At 40.0% G+C, this 17,091-nt stretch overlaps 1 protein-coding gene across 3 annotated transcripts in view; it reads right to left on the bottom strand.

Moving 5' to 3' along the window:
- DOP1B (DOP1 leucine zipper like protein B) overlaps positions 1-17,091 on the bottom strand; it is a 45,772-nt gene that overhangs the window by 10,290 nt on the left and 18,391 nt on the right. For 2 of the 3 annotated variants that reach the window (XM_048071409.2, XM_048071410.2), the window contains exons 13-27: positions 16,821-17,012; positions 15,292-15,982; positions 13,547-13,818; positions 12,599-12,751; positions 11,471-11,571; positions 10,631-10,821; positions 7,326-8,940; positions 6,599-6,710; positions 5,810-5,995; positions 4,954-5,079; positions 3,393-3,527; positions 2,742-2,797; positions 1,805-1,909; positions 1,652-1,718; positions 175-316 (exon numbers count right to left, since the gene is read on the bottom strand). In XM_048071409.2, coding sequence (XP_047927366.2) covers positions 175-316; positions 1,652-1,718; positions 1,805-1,909; positions 2,742-2,797; positions 3,393-3,527; positions 4,954-5,079; positions 5,810-5,995; positions 6,599-6,710; positions 7,326-8,940; positions 10,631-10,821; positions 11,471-11,571; positions 12,599-12,751; positions 13,547-13,818; positions 15,292-15,982; positions 16,821-17,012 — 4,144 coding nt within the window. The remainder of the gene's footprint in view (positions 1-174; positions 317-1,651; positions 1,719-1,804; positions 1,910-2,741; positions 2,798-3,392; positions 3,528-4,953; positions 5,080-5,809; positions 5,996-6,598; positions 6,711-7,325; positions 8,941-10,630; positions 10,822-11,470; positions 11,572-12,598; positions 12,752-13,546; positions 13,819-15,291; positions 15,983-16,820; positions 17,013-17,091) is intronic. The other variant, XM_048071411.2, reaches the window with a different exon arrangement.

Genomic DNA, 17,091 nt, shown 5'->3' with positions numbered 1-17,091 from the left:
TGTAGATATTTAGTAAACCCACTTAAGTTGGCACTGTTAGTGTAGGGCAATGAATATTTTTACTTCCATCTGTATTACTTCCTTCTCACACAAACAGCACACTGACACGTTGTACTCTTTACTGACTTAAGCAGAAGAGAGAAAGCAATGGAAAGTCAGATGAAATCACATTACCATTCATATCTTCAACGTTGAACTCATCTGGTAAAATCTGAGGCTGAGCTTTCACCTCCAAGTTCCGACTCAGCCAACTAGTCTGTTCCAGAGAAGAACCAGCAACAGTCCCTACAGCCTCCAAAATCTTTTGGGTCACCTCCTGTAAAATAACCAGACAATACATCATCAGATGAAGCCTACTGTTACTTGGGCAATCCAGTGAAGTCCTTTTTTACATAGAACTTGTTAGGAAGATCAAAAGTAGGTGCTTTTATATCTTAGAAACATAAATACTTCTCTGATCTATTTACTTATCTGTGCTCAAGATAAGCTACTGCTCACTTCAAATAAAGCAAGGCATGAAAATGGGAAGCAGGAAAAAAAATCAAGTTAGACTAGCATGGAAGTTTTGGTAATGATTTTCCATGCGAGTCATTACCACTAATACAGTATCTGTTCAGCATCAGTCCTGACACACTTTCTGCATTAGATGTCATCCATCACAGACATATCTGAATTATTCAGCCCCTCATAAATGGCATACAGATGCCTGTATTGTTTTGAAACCTCCTAGTTCCTTTTTCTTCCTTCCATATTTGGAGAGCATTAAGTGAGGATGAGTTCTGTTTTACGGAAATTCATCTGTCCATATTCAATTCTTTATGTTAGCGGTAAGACAGACAGCCCATCAAACTATATTCATAGTCACGTTTTAGCACATTTTATTCCAAGTGAAATGAAAAGCTGGTCACTCTAGGGAAGCCAAATCCCAAGTACCCAAATTAAAGCAGAGGTCATGTGAAGAAGCTAAAAGATAAGATGGCAAAACAGTCTGTTTTATAACGACTGCCATTTCGCTGGCCAGTCTCTGAAGCAGAAGTGGAGACTCACAAAAGTGTTGGCACACAGAAGTACCATAGCCATAACATTGTCTAACCTCACAAGAAGCGTTTGGTTGGCTCAGAGCCAAAACTGCACCTAGATGTGTAGTGCTTAAATTGTTCTAGTGAAACCACAGTTGGTAGAGGAAGAGAATCCTGCTCTGCTCCACCCCTTCTTTAAATAAACACGAGCCGATAGTCATTTACGTTGCCAAATCCAGCTATGAGCTTCAAGGATAAATTATGCTACTAATTTTCCTACATAGTTTTGAGATTTCAATACTTACCCATGTGACATGAACTCATGACCATCAGATTTGTGTTATGATTTGAACTCTGAGAAAAATCGTATAATCATCCAGGAAAAACAGCTTTGAACAGTCCACAGTTGCCACTGTGTTTTCATGCATTTTTGACATTTTGTTAGAGACATCCCACGCATCATGTCTCCCATATTTACCAGGTGTAAGTTATAACATGTGAATGCACATTCAAACATTCTAGAAAGACAGGTGAACTCAGACACAAAGTACACATCAGGCCACCTCCACTTTTACTTAAACAGTGCCAGATGTATGAACTAGAAGAAAAAGTTATACACGTATAGACTGTACCTGCAAGTCTTTTTGGTCTTTTTTGTTTTCTAGCGTAGGTGTCCTGGTCACAAAGTCATTCAGAGTACTGTGGGAAAATCAATTCAATCTGAGTTAGCAGTTGGATAGGTCTACTTGAAACATCCATAAGCCTTCTTCTCTCTTATGCAGTACCTGAGAAGCAGAAAGTGTCCAGGAGGAGCCAAGTTCAACTGCACAGACTCCTTCAGAAGTCCTAATAAGGACTGGAAGTTCTCCTGCAAGGCTGAGACAGGCAGTCTACCAAAAAAAGAACACCAAACACACCCAAGTCAGAAGTTAAGAGTTAAGGCAAAAAACAACATACATGTGTAACTTGGTGGCCCAAAAGCTTCCATCGATATCAGCCCTTCAGATCCTGCACCTTCCTAACTGATCCAGCAGTATGGTCTAAGTATCTGGTGCCACATGCTGTATGTGTGTGCTAGCATCAGTAAATGCTAGCAGCACATGCAGTATGCCAGCACTGTAAAAGTGGTGGTTTTCCAGGGGAAAGAAAAAGCATAAAGTTTATCTAACTCCACTGCCTGCCAGCTTACTTCATCTCCATTGCTTATTGCATACAGTATATTGTACGGTCTAATAAATCCATATGAGAAAAGGCAAGTATATGAGGAAAAGTTTGATTAAAGGAATATTTTCAATCAGCTGTCTGACCCACTAAATGTCCAGCACAGACTGCAGCCATAGCAATTTTATTGTGCCTTTCTGAAAAGGAAGGAAAATGCAGAAGTTCTCTATTGATTCCTCTGGAAACACAGACCAAATAAGGCAAAAGGTCATAAGAACACACACAAGTGTCTTGCTAATTAGATGTCTGAAGTATATTGCTCTAGTAGTATGAAATGAGACTTCTGGACTGGCATTATCAACAGATCAATGGAAAAAAATGTCATAGCCCAGTTATTTTGTCTATCTGTCACTTAACAATGAAGTGGCAACAACCATTTCCTACGCAAAGGTGTTCTGTGACATTGTGACACGAAGATCAAAGTAAAGCGAAAATAGCAATGCTAGCTGTTATCCTAACACTTTGAGTAAAACAGAAAATGATCTTATATGACTAAATTACCTTTGAATGAAAGCATAACTGAACTGCAGCATTGGAATATCTACAAGAGAGGATTTCTGAAAAATAAAAGCAAAAATGCAGTTATTTGCTCTCAGAAGAACAGAAAGCCCAAGCTGCTGGAAAACACAACACTTCTAAGAAGCCACTGGTACTCCAGCAGGTGACCAGCCATGATACAACTATCTATACAACAGTACAAGGGAATTCTGAGCTTTAATAGAGCACCCCTGTTTAAAAGTAGTCACATTACTTCTAATATCCATTGCAGTTTTTCAGAGCTGTAGAAGCTCCCATTATGGCATGCATCACAGCAGTACTGGCTTCCTTGAAAGCCAAATGGAAAATAGAGTCAGCATAAAGTACTTCTAACTGTTCAGATAAGGGTAAAGGAATAGAAACATGTCACTGAGTCATCATCTCTAATATCAAGAGGACCCTCCACCTTTTCATTACCAGCAACTTCTCTAGCAAAAATATTCTAAAGAATCTACTTACACTGATTGATTACAGAAACCCACATTCTGGAAAACATAACAGGAACAAAAGAAAACTTCACACTTAAAAAGTAACTTTCCTTCTAACAACATCTAACATATGTTGTTCTAGGTCTATTCCAATGTATTAAGAAAACAAAATTATCTTCCTGGTTACCTCTTCACCCTTGATTTGTGATGGTTTCTTGACTACTTCTTTGACTAGATGTAATATGGTATCAATTTTCAACGTGTTAAGTGCACATATTAAGTCCACAAGAATAAGCTGCGATGCACTAGCCACTGGAAGAATCTGATGAAACAAAACAAAAAACACATCTGTCAGATCACTGTACCATGCAAACCACAAACCTGAAAAGCAGCTTTCCGTGTAACAACTCAAATATCGTTACTTAAACAAAACTTAAATGATAGAAGTTAAATCAACCATGCAAAAATTCCCCACAGATTTCTCCCAATACCTTTATGAAGACAGTTAAATGCTGGGTCCTGCAACTGGGTCTTAACAACCTGATGCAGTGGTATAGGCTCGGCAAAGAGTGGCTGGGAAGTTGCCCGGCAGAAAAGGACCTGGGGGTGCTGGTTGACAGCCAGCTGAATGTGAGCCAGCAGTGTGCTCAGGTGGCCAAGAAAGCCAACAGCATCCTGACCTGTATCAGAAATTGCGTGGCCAGCAGGACCAGGGAAGCAATCATCCCCTCATACGCAGCACCAGTGAGACCGCACCTCGAGTCCTGTGGTCAGTTTGGGGCCCTCACTAAAGGAAGGATATTGAGGTGCTCAAGCGTGTGCAGAGAAGAGCAAGAAAGCTGGTGAAGGACTAGACTGGTGAAGGGACTATAAAGACTTATTAGGAGCAACTGAGGGAACTGGGGTTAGTTTGGAGAAGAGTAGGCTTAGGGGAGACTTCATTGCTCTCTACAGCTACTTGAAAGAAGGTTGCAGCAAAGAAGGTGTCAGTCTTTTTTCTCAGGTGACAAGTCATAGGACATGAGGAAATAGACTCAAGTTGCACCAGGGGAGGCTTAGACTGGATATTAGGAAGAATTTCTTCCCTGAAATGGTGGTCAACAATGGAGCAGGCTGCCCATGGAAGTGGTGGATTCCCCATCCCTAGAGGTATTTAAGAGATGGGTGGACGTGGCTCTAAGGGAGACGTGGTTTAATGACTTGGTAGGTCAGGTTGATGGTTGGACTCAATGATCTTGAAGGTCTTTTTCAACCTAGATGATTCTATGATTGTATGAATTTCAGCATGCCCAAACAGAAGCAGAAAAGAAAGATCTTCTGTTCAGAACACATGCCTAGTTACAGAGAATATTACATCTCTAAACTTTCTCTGGAAATGGAGCTGATCCAAGATATTTAAAGTAAAATTGGCAAGTTGTAATCCTAAAATTACAACCCAGTACTGAATAAAAAATGGTTATTACTGTCAGACAAACTGCTAGATTGTCATTTTTATCTGATTATTTACTTAGGTTTAATTGTAGCCCTGATGTTCTGTGGAATTACATACAGACAAAAGCATTCTAGATTTGCCTTTGTCGCTTGTAAAAACAAACAAACAAAACCAAAAAAAACCCACCACCACCGAAAAAACAACCATCAAACAACCTATAAACAAGTCCAGAGTTTAAAGTCCAGAGTTATGATTGCATGAATGCAATGTTTGCCTCTACATTGCAAACCTAAGGGTTCTTTCTCTTTAGTTTCACCTTCATTTTACTTTGATTCCTATGAGGTTTCTTGCTATTCCACACTGCTGCAATTGCTGCCATCAACTGGATTCCAAGTTGTGCTGTCAATGGATTCATGAAGTCCAGTATTTTAGTTCTTAATGTCTATAGAGGGGGGAAAAAGAAAATATTCCTTTTAACTTCAGAAGGTAAAGGCTAACTCACAGTCTTTAAAATATTCTTCCTTTTCCAAAGATGTTCAGAAAATACACAGTAACAAAAGAATCTCTTTGTATATTTGGCAGTCAGGCCAGTTTTGCTAATTTGCTTATGAGTTACTTGTATCCTTCTTGGAGAAGGGAAGCACGTATGTTAGGAAACAGACTGCAAAATATAAAAATTTATTGTGTTGTTTTTTCTCCTACACGTACTTTTCACTACTGTAGTTTACCAATATCTACAGAAAAAGGGAAAAGCCTAGTATTTTTATTCCCTCAAGTACATGCTCTACTGCCTGCAGAAGGTGCAGACAATTGTTTAGCTCTACAGCAATTAGTAACAGAAACTCATAGAAAAAAAAGCAAACATATATATATATATATACACACACACACACATTTATATATATATATATATATATACATAAATAAATAAAAAGGTCAGGTAAGGGACCGGAATAGGCATAAGGAATATGTAAACATCTACTTTTATAGGAAGATACTGTAGATACTGTGCAAGTCAGGAGCTCATAAGAGTTCTTCAAAAATTCTTTATGCCCCAGTATCATTCTGGAACTGACAACGCTATTCCTATGAACTCTACATAAAATACACTGGGGAGGGGGAAGGAGACAACAGGGATGATGAGATATGCAGCAGTTTAAAAGAACTCCTACTTTGGTTGCTTTAAAGTATGCTGAGGAAGAGCCTTTAGTTGTTCCAAAGAAGTCAGTTGGTCTTTTCTGAGAGTCTTCCCTCTTTATAATGCTCCAAAGAAGGGACATGGTATTAATAATACGAGGCAATTCTTCCAAAATGGCGTTCCTAGCATTTCTCAGGTTTGCGGGCTCAGCTAATGACGACTGGGAAAGCAAAAATATGAATATTAAAATATATCATATTATGCACCACGGAGTGCTCTCGTTCTGTAATTAGGAGACTTTTGTAATGACAACTTTAATTCAGCTGTTCTATTTCTGAATTATACTGCTGCTGTTAAAGTCTACTGAGTTTGCTGTTGACCATTTTGGGACACAGAGAATCCATCTGTCTTGAAAATTGTTAAGATGCCATTGCTCTTATGCCAGACGTTATGAGAACAAAAATGTAGGGAATACATCAGAAAGCATGTTATCAACTCAAACAAAACCAGAACATTGTGTTAATGACAAAGCAACTATAGACAAGCTGCACACCACTAGTATTTGTGTGACTATGATAATCATGAACAATTTACTTAAAACTAACTTTCCTTTCTTCAAATAAAAAGAAACTAAGTTCAGTCCCCCCTCCCTTAACACTTTTACTTAGTTCACTTCCTTGATGTATTATCAGGCTTCTTTAAGGCTATCTTTCTTGTTCAAGCTCCCCTTTATGACTTATAGTCACCTCTGAGTAAAAAGCGATGCATGCTTTGATAAACGGGTGCCAAGATGTCAAGCAAGTGGTAGGCATTAAGCAGTTACCTTTTTAGTTTGATTAGGGTGATCCAGAAGGCAGAAGTGACCAATAGTTGTCAAACCTTCCAGAAGGGTTAGTGGGTAATCAGGCGTAACATTCTCTCTTTTAGTGGTTAAGCTTTGGAGGAAAAAATAAAAATAAAAGAGCTTAGCAGGCCAAGCAGTATTTCCATGAGTAAAAATTCCAACAGAGATCTATTTCTACTCAATAGTTAAGGAATACTGGAATATCAGAACAAATGATACACAAACTGTGCTTGGACAACCCCAATTCCTTGTCTAGATCTTTAAGAATAGAATTCTCCACCTCACCATAAATCTTTAATGTTCAATTATTTTTCCATACTCCTTTCACTTACTGACTGTTCTCAACAGTATCACTGTATTTTTCTTCTGCAGGGTCTCTATCCCCAGTTAGTCCTCCAACATCCTGAGTCTTGTCAGAACTGGACACTTCTTTGTACTTGGATGGCAAGCAGCATCACAGCTGCCGGTCATTCTTGCTGCTGGTCCCCTTTCCTCTCTTCATCCAACTGCATTGAGTCCTACTGCAACAGTACTGCATCCACCTCATCTGGGCTCAGGGGACAGATGCCTGCATATGCAGCAGGGTTTGAGAATCAAACTCTGGGAGCTACAGCGCTAAATGAGTAAGTTACTATGCACTACTCTGTAGTAAGGGGAACTTAAAAACAAGTTTCAGCATAATAAATCCCACACTGCGGACTCTTACCTTGCAGATGTTTTCGTGGATGTCTTCACAGCTTCATTTTCATATTGTTTGACAAGCTCATCCAGGTTTTTACATATCTGTACAACAAATGGTGCCACAGTCCAGCCTAAAGACTTTCCAAAATAGGGCAGGGAAGATGTGACTAAGCCTACCCAAGTGGGATGCATCCCATAGCCATACTCTGGTTGCAAACCTCTAACAACAGCAGAGACGAATAATCCCTGTGAAGTTATTGGGTGCGGATAGACATACTGCATTGCACCGATAGCCTGCTGGAAATTAAGAGCTTGCTGCCATTCCTTGGAGAGGTCTGGCTGATTCTCCTGCTCCTCATGAGTCTGTCCAAGATGGTGCTCCAAGATAATCAGTACCTGCAAAAGCTTTAGCAACTCAATCTGGAGAGGGTGTTCGCTCCATATTTGATCATGTCCAAAATTGATTAGGCTCTCTTCAAAAAGATCTTCTTCAGGAACATTATGAACTCCATCTGCCATAAGCAGTTCGTACCGCTTCTGACTTGTGTACATAGATGCAGACAAAGAAAGAAGAACAAACTCCTGAATTTTGCATCTTCCAAGCAAGTTGCGTATGAACTCTACATTCTTACTCTCTGCTGCCTTTGCCATGGTAGCCAGCTGGGTCATCATTCTAATCAAGACTTCCACGCTTTTTACCTGAACGTCTCTGTTGCCAAGCAGATCTCTGTGTGTAACCTTCAAGTAGCACGGATAATATGAGCGCAGAAAACTGAGACAGAGGTAAGTGAGCAATTCTATTAGAAGAGAATGGGGACACATGGTTGGGGACTGAGTTTGAAGTTTGCCATAAAAACTCTGTCCTACAAGAGCCTCCTGATGGCGAGCTAAGAGATTGTAAATAAGATTCAAATGTGCGGTGGAACTGGTATCCATGCTAGTACTAGCTACAGCTTCAATAAATTCTTTAGGGTTTGTTTTAAGCACTGCCTCCAGAACAGAAAAAGCATATAATACCCTCTTGGAATCATAAGGTTGCAAATATAACAGCATATGTTTGAACAGAGCCTCAATCATCTCTTGTTTTTCCTTCTGCTGCTTGAGCAACTTAGAGCTGGTAATTTCCTGGAGCTCCAAGTCCAGCTCTTCATCACTTGACAGAGATTCAGATGCTTGAGTCCTCTCGGAGTCAGCACGCACAAGATTTAGCGCTACACTAGACTTGGAGCTTTCAGGAAGGGATGCATGGAAGGAACCTGCATGGTTTGTGGTCTCTTTGCCATCAGCTGCAGCACTGTCATTGTCCTCATTGCTCACTTCCTGCAGCTCCAGAGAAGGAGAAAAAGAAGATGTATTTTCACTGTCATGGCCTGTGCTGGTGTCTGCTGATTCTGTGTGCTCACTATTATCTTGGTCACCGTCTACCTCATGTGAAGTTACTGGATTGCAAGAGGCATCACTTTCAAACTGTTCAGTTTTTAACTCTGGCTTCTCTGGATCTTTTTCCACTTCTGCCCAAATTGCTTCTCTATCCACGGTGGTAAACTGGCTCAATGGAAGGTTTTCCTCAGAATTGCTCTCAGAGACACCAGATTCTTTCAACGAGGCCTTTTTCTTGTGAAGCCAAAGATGTATATCCTCTGGGAAAAAAAAAAAATCAAGAAGAGTATACAATGGGCATTATACAAACATCCCCTATATGGAATAAATCATTGTAAGAAAAAAAAAGATTAAAAATAGTCTATTAATTGCAAAAATGAGAAAAAATAAATATATTTTTTTGAGGTAATGTTTTTTTTAAAGTGGTAGAGCAGTACTAACCTACTCTAAGTGCAAGAGAAGAGGATCAAAACCCTAAGCATGTATTGTTTCTCTTATGCTATGATTCTCTAGATGCGATAATCTTCATGCTTTCTGAGCATATAATGTTTGTTGAGATTAAGGAAATTAGAAGGTTAAGAACTGAAGTTATTGTTATTATTTTTTTTAAGAGCTAATATTTTCCTTGTTTACATGCTGTGGAACAAGGAAGGAATATATTAGCTCTGTGTTTGTATAGCATCTGTTAAACAGGTCCTTTTGGATGCTATAAGTGTCTGCCATCTAATTACTTACCAATCAAGACAGAAAAACAATTATGCAAGCAGACAGCTAGGTTAACAGTAATGAAAGAGACAGATGACACAGAAGTTTCATTTCAAAGAAAATACTGGACACTTCTATGCTATCTTCCTGATCTGCTCCAGGAAAGAACCTTGACTTCTTGGGCCATATAATGCAGGACATCTCATACCCATACTGCTCCCAGCAATCCCACAGTTGAATAGACTGCCAGCCTTCATAGGACTCCATGCTTGGAGCAATCCCTGAGTCTGTACTTACATCTCAGTGTTCCCCAGCTACTCCCCAGAGGTTTCTGTAATGCTAGTTGTCTGTTCCACATTTGCCACGTGATCATATGTGGTTCATAACAGTTCTCATCATAGATCTTAAGATGAACATTTCCTAACCGTCAAATTTTGTTACTCAAGGTAAAGACTCCCTGCCATATCCCTAAATTTGGGTGGCTGGAGGTGATCCTCAACTGCAAATCCCTCTCTCTGCATTCTAGCTATGGGATACCTCAAGCTGTATGCCACAAGGGGTGAGCTCTCCTCTTGAATCAACATGGATGATCTTTGGGCAAAGACAGTTTAATCTTCAGAAGTTGGCAGAATTAGGGTTGTGTGTGTGCACCCAAAACAGCAAGGTGTGCTTCACAACCTGTCTGATTATTTTAGCATGATGCTAGGGGAATCACTAACAAGAGACATATTCTGAATAAAGAAAGTTGGTATGAGGGTGCACGGTCTGCTAGGGTAAGACTGGGCAGAAAGTAAGATTTGCCTGTCCATCCTGCCTACTGGAACAGTTCCTGGACTGACACAGTCACCAAATTGCTCCTGAATTCCATTTGGTTGCAGACTTAGTTTTGCTTGAGAAGGGATCCTGTGAACAGTGAATACACATGCAGTGTGGGTCATCTGGGAATGGCAACGAGAAGTGTGGGACAAGATCCCAGAGCAAAGCAAGAAGCAATCCAAACCAACAGTGGAGGTGCGGCCACTGTAACAGAAATTGTCATTAGGCCTTGAACTAGCATGACTTACTCATGAACTCTGCGTTAGGCATCCCCAAAGGTACTTGGATGAGGAGGAATCTACAGAACTGAGGCCAGACAACCCACTGTAAATAGGATGCCATCGCAGTTCAGAGACCCCCTTCAGTAGGTGTTCAGGAGTATGTAATGCTACGCCAACACTTACAGTTTCAGCCCAAGAACAGTGTTACCTGCTGAATTTTTCTGTTTGATGTAGTGGATGGACGTGCGTTGTGTCTTTGGATGAAGCAGCAGCAGCAGGACTGGTTCAAGAATCCGTGCAACATCATTAAGTGAGAGAGCACGGATCAGCCAGCCCTGTGCTGCAGCACCAATTGCGCCATCTGAACAATTGAGACTGTCCAGTACCACAAACAGAGACCTGAACAGAGAAACCAGAACGAATAAGAACAATTGAAATCCCTAAAAAAATTAACGCAAACAACAAAGTAGTGGCAGGGAATGGACTTAGCGCATGTTCAAGCAAGCATCAGCCAATAGCTCATCTCTGCTACCAACAGCTTGATCATGCACATTTTTTCTGCTACTTCACATGCAATTGTAGAAGCAAGGCCATACATATTTTCACACTGTAGAAGAAAAGCATGCTTTAAAGTTCTTTCACATATATATTGAGAAAGACTTTTAGTACTTTTGTCTCCATTTTTGTATAAAAGTTATGATCTCATAAATATGAAGTCACTCAAAACCAAAATAAGACTTTTTTCTTTGCGTTGGTTCTATTTTGTTTGGAAAAAGTCTAACCCACTCCAAAAGAAAAGTGTCTGCCAAGCAGGAACTTGTCTGCCTGAAGTTACTCTTCATATATGAAGCTCTTTCTATTTTTACAAAAACTTCCTTCATACAAGAATGTAAAAGCAGTCTTCAGTGCACCATGCATATTGAGCACAAGTAATAGTGCAAGTGAAGATCTTCCTTTTGCTTGCATGTCTCTATAGCAAACGTTTTTTCCAGCCCAGAAAAAAGAACAGAACAAAGCATAAGTCCAAACCAGTGAAAGTGGAAAATACCTATCGAAGGACCGATTGTGAGAAGTTACTCTGCTGCCTTGGATCTCTCTGGTCAGATGCCACATGACAGAAAATCTGAACAGTGCTTCCAGCCTTGTCCCCTTTGCAAGGAAATAAAACAGATATGTTACTTTTCACAGCATTTATCTCCGAGTAAAGTTTTAGTGATTTTTCAACTTCTAGCAAAACAATATGTTGTGTAGACAAACACTAATCCTTCTCAGGTAGTTTGAGAGCACTTGTTCATTTTGCAATAGGCTTAAATAAAATGCCATATACCCACAAATGCACAACCAAAACTTAACAGCCACAGTGCTTGCAGAAGAAAAAAAACATATGCCAATACACCAAAAATGTATTTCAGGACTCTATTGTGTAAACATTTAGACTATGTTTGGTGTTAGGGAGGTTTGAAAGTTAGATGACAAATAAGAATGCATTGCTATATCAGTTAGTGTTTAGAACTGGCAATTTTGTTTAAAAGGTTTTAAAAAGATGTCCAAACTTAAGTTTCAAAATTGCAAGTGAGAAAGTATGAAAACAACACTGAAGAACGTTGTTGTAAGTTTTGTTGTGCAAGACACTGCTCACAAATGAACTCTAGGTTATTAAAGAACTGTTTTGTCGTTAAACTAGATGAGTAAAGTAATTAAGAACTGGCTTAGTTTAAACACAGCTTACTTAATATAAGAACTAAATACTAAAGGGTCAACATTATGCTGGCATACACCTACACGTTAAAAATAATGTTTGGTTCAAATATGAAGTTTAGAAAAAATCAACACAAGAAAAAACGATTTGAGACTTAGTCATGGGGCTGGGGCATTTTGGAAATAATGACAAAAAATGCAAGCTTTTAGATGCTACGTTATTTGGGCCAAAACAAAAAATGCTCCAGCATTGACTGATACAGCTTGCATCTGGGGTTTAAATTTAGCAGTAGTCTCATGATGAATCAGCCCCAGGGAATCGCAGTGGAGTGGACAGGGAGTCTGTTGGACTCCTGAGAGACAGAGGGACCATGGAAGCGAAGAGCTGGGATGGAAGGGACCAGATATAGTCTAGGAAGCATTGGAACAACTCTATCTCAAGTGATGATGATATCTTCACAGTGAGTACAGAACCTACCTTATCATGATCCAAAAGCGCATGGCATATAATGTCTTCGCAGATATTTGCTGATGGTGCCAAGCAATGCAGCCTGTAGAACAGTTCCACACAGGCAATATGATGTTCCCGGGTCTCTTTGTTCAGCTGATTCCAGAGCACACAGGCTACTCTCTAGAGTATAGTAACAATAATAAATAATATTAACAACAACATTTCTTCACTGACTTAAAAGCTTTCTATTGCATAAAAGTACTCCATTACTGAAAGGGATTTCCAAATCTTAGTTTGGCAAAGAGCAAGAATTCAGGTCACACACTCGAACCTAAAGGAATGCAACATTCCTAACCTGGTATTACAGGATAGGTAATTCAAAAGGGACATGCACCACAAGTTGAGGAAAGCACTTCTGCTTCTATTTTCTGGGTCAAAACATTACAGATTATACATGTGTCAGACACAGCAGCTGTAAGCACAGTAATTAACAGTAAGAGCCTGGAACCAACCCTCATATCAATAAAAGGTCAGGATAAGGAGAGCATCTTTGATATACTAAAAACAAGGAGGGGGACATATTCTTCTTATCATTTACCTACTAATATTGCCTCTTATCTGAAAACTTCTCTGAGTGGTATCAAAGCTCTCCAGAGCATAGTGTTTAGGCTAAGAAAACCTAGCACTTCAAGTCAGAAATCAGCTGCCTCCACCCCACAGAATCTGGGCACAGAAACCAAAAAGCAATTCAAAAATAACCTGTCACTTTTGAACAACCTATTGTGAAGTAAATGAATAAGAATAAAGTTGCTTTAAAATGCTTATGGAAGCAAAAACAAAACAAAACAAAAAACCAGCAGTGTCATTGTAACATGAATATAGTGCCCCAAACATTCCTATTCATGTTTCCTTCCCCACCCCATCCCTGGATGTAGAGTGCGTATGGGCAGGGAAAAAGAAAAAGAATATTGATACCTGGTAGAAATCTGTTTTCTCTGAGATGATCTTCAGAACTCCAGGAGCAATGGGAGGAAGTGTGACCATCTGCAGCTTTCCAAGGAAGGGGTTGTGCCCAGAGACTTTGTATCGCTTCATTCTGTCTTCTATCACAAGTGCCAGTGACTGGGAATGGTTGATCACCTCCAGCAGCGTGAAGATGGACACATTCTGGACATAGCAGTCATTCACACAGCAGCATACTGTCATTAAGGACTTCAGCCACAGAGGGAAGCTGGCATCACAACCTCCTCAGAAGATAAGCAAGAAAAAAAAAAGTTTGAATACTCTAAAGCTCATGGTCATATTTCCAAGAATTCTTCAATCAAGCTCACAGGACCCAGAGACAAAGACGACCGCTCAAATCCGACTGCAAAGAGCTCGCTTCAAAGCAAACTATACTTTTTCCCCTGCTTCTTCCAGCAGAAAGCTCTTACAGGACCTCTGTGACCCACTAACCAATGGATTTCTGCTTTCTAATTTGTTTACTCCCAAACAGTTTTACAGCTTCTGTTTTTTCAGCTGTCATTTTCAAAACTAACAACAGAAGCCTGCTGATCCAAGGATGCTCTTTGGAGTAGCATTGAGGCTTAACATTTCAGCAACCATAAAGCACACAAGGAACTGATACGGCTAACAGCAAGTCAAGCCACTTTTGCCTCTCCTAAGTGAATAATCAGATAAAGTTTTATTAGGACTTGACTGGAGACAGTCTCAAGTATGAACTCCTACCTCTGGATACAAAGCCAAATACTTTAACTGTTTTACCACCACAAAAAATGGACACCTGTCCTGTATTGCATTCAACCCAGACCTTCGTTATTACAGGTTCTCTCCTTTTGCCTTTAAATCTTACTCTATTCTCCAGGCTGTGCAGCTGAAAATTACTTCGAAAATAATTGATAATCCTACTACAATATTCCAAAGAAACATAATTATGAAAGCAAATCTTCTAAGTACATTGCTGACCACGTGGAAGGCACTGAAAATATGCAGAAGTGTCCATGTCAAGCAGGCAGCTCACCCATGCAGATGATTAGCATATCACTACTTTGACAAGGAAGACAGCAGAAATTTGTAGTGAGGTAGAGAATCCAAAGTTCCAGTTTCCTATCTCTCCATTCACTACAAGCCCATCTTGTCAACAAGCCTTCAGGCCAGTAACTGCTGCTGCTAAAACTAATGAAAACTCCCAGCACAAACAGGCCCTCCAATTATACAAGACTATTCTTATACATTAGCTTGAATCAAATTCCTTTGAACTTTGAGAGTAAGGGAAAGGGCTGTTCTGCTTCTGTTATGGTTTGGAGCTCCAGTTTTCCATCTACTCTGCCTGCTTTTAACACTTCTTACACTTCTTTTTGTGTTTTTTTTTTTTTTTTTTTTTTGGGGGGGGGGGGGGGGGGGGGAGGCGCGGGTGTTGAAACTCCTGAACCCTGCCACAAACTCTCCAGGCCACAAGACCTTTTCAGCCCTTCAGCTGCAAGTTTGGTAGTGAAAGCTTTCCAAAGAATATGCATTTAAAAAGCTTGAGAAAAACTGTCCCCTCAGCTCCAAGACACAAAACACACACTGATGTGGTAACTCTCAAATTCACAAGCAACTTGCATTCAGCCCGGTCAGAAGGCATTACTACTGGTCACAACTTTTGCAAGTAAGTGAGCTCACACTGTTATTTGTGTTCTCAAATGCACAAGTCATCCAGCAAAGGAATCTTTTCTTACCAGGAATCTGAAACAAAGAGAGATACAGCTGTTCCATCTCCTCCTCTGAAAGGTAGACTGGGAATGTGGTACAATCCAACAACAGGTGACAAGCTGCAGCGAAAGCTTCCTTGCAGTCACCTCTAAGGGGTCCCAAGACAAGCATCACTTGTTCTAAGTCCCACTCTTCTTCCTTTTCTTTTTTATTACCAGAGTTGCGTTCAGAAGAAAGAAGATGGGAACTCTTGTTCTTGAACGGTGATCCTCGAACTGAGAACAAGTCTGAAAGTATTTGTTTAAACTGAGGTACAGTCATTTGCTTTGCTTCCCATGCACTCTTCTTCTTGCTAGCACTTTCAGGTAATCTGTAGCCATTTTCTTTTTTCTCTTTTCCCTCCAGACTCATTGCTGAGATGCTTTCATTACTTGCTTCTTGAAACTGCACCCCAAAAATGTATTTACTGGCAAACTTGGCAACCAGCTCTTGGATGCAGTGCAAAGTCTTCTGCATGCTCCCCCCTTTTTTCCAGACATCATCTCTCTCAAGGGTCACAGTTGGCACCCCTAAGTGCTGAGAGAGCTCTGGGGAAGACGTGCTTAGACCAATGCCACTGTCTTCTGACTTCAGGGGAGGGAATGGAGTCTCATCCTCCTCCTGAAGCACAGACTTGGTCTCCAAGTTTACATCCCCACTGTCCTTCTTCACTGGGCTCTAAAATAGAAACAGTAACGTGGTTAATGTGGCACTACATAGATCATTTTGAAGTATGTGGAACTGTGGTAAGCAGTGGGACATTGGGAAACACCAATGGAAGAGAAAAAAAACAGCAACTGCAATTTCTTGATGCAGATTACTTTCATAAAATCAGTTATTGATAAGCAGTCCAATTCAATAGCATTTAAAACATAACAAATGTTTATGTAGTCCTCACAATCCTTGACTCATTAAACATCAACAGATCCGTGTCTACAGATACTTGGCAAATGGAAATGTTTCCTTAAAAACAATTAATCACTGGAACAGTATTACTTGTATCTGATTATTTCCAGCCAGATGCATTTATTTGTTCTACTGCAAAACTTTGCCAGGCTGCGCTTGTGTGACTGCTTCATGCCATCTATTCCTCGTTCACTGTCATGGTCTCCTGCACCCTAATAATACCACATTGTGTTAAACCAAATTATCAATTTAAAGCCTTACGGACCCAACCAGCTGTAATGCTGGGCTTGACCTGGCAACTCTTATCTTTAAGAACTGCATGACGCTGTGTGCCTTTTCAAACTGTTAAGATCACATTCTTCTCAAGAGGTAGGATTATAGCCCTAGTTTCAGACAAGACTCCTTCATCCTCACAAATAATTCAAACAAGTCAGAAATGGATGCCCAATATAGGACACTGAATAGCTCTTAAAGGGGCAAAAGGAGGTAAGTTTTGAAAATCTTTATTGCTGCATTTATCACTGACATTTAAGTTTAGAGAATTAACATTTAAAAATAAGGTTTGTCACTATTAACTGTAAATATCTGTAAGTACTGGAGAAATACCTACCCCATTTCCACTGCCTGTCTCAATGTCCAAATAGGAAGGGGGCATTTGTACTTTGCTAAGCACCTTAAAACAGGTCCTTAAGGCATGAGTGAGTTCAGGTAAACCTAATACTTCCACGTTTTCCAAGAGAGATTGCACCATATAACTGAGCATCTGGGGAAGATATTGAGTCTGCACTTCAGAGTAGAGTTCCTAAAATAAATAAGAATTATTTAAAACAGTTACCAAATATTATTATTCAGCTGTATAGCAGCACTAGTTAATCATTAAT

Source organism: Anser cygnoides, chromosome 1 (genome assembly GCF_040182565.1).
Source record: "Anser cygnoides isolate HZ-2024a breed goose chromosome 1, Taihu_goose_T2T_genome, whole genome shotgun sequence".
Taxonomy (NCBI): Eukaryota; Metazoa; Chordata; class Aves; order Anseriformes; family Anatidae; genus Anser; species Anser cygnoides.
This window is presented reverse-complemented; position numbering and strand designations above follow the sequence as displayed.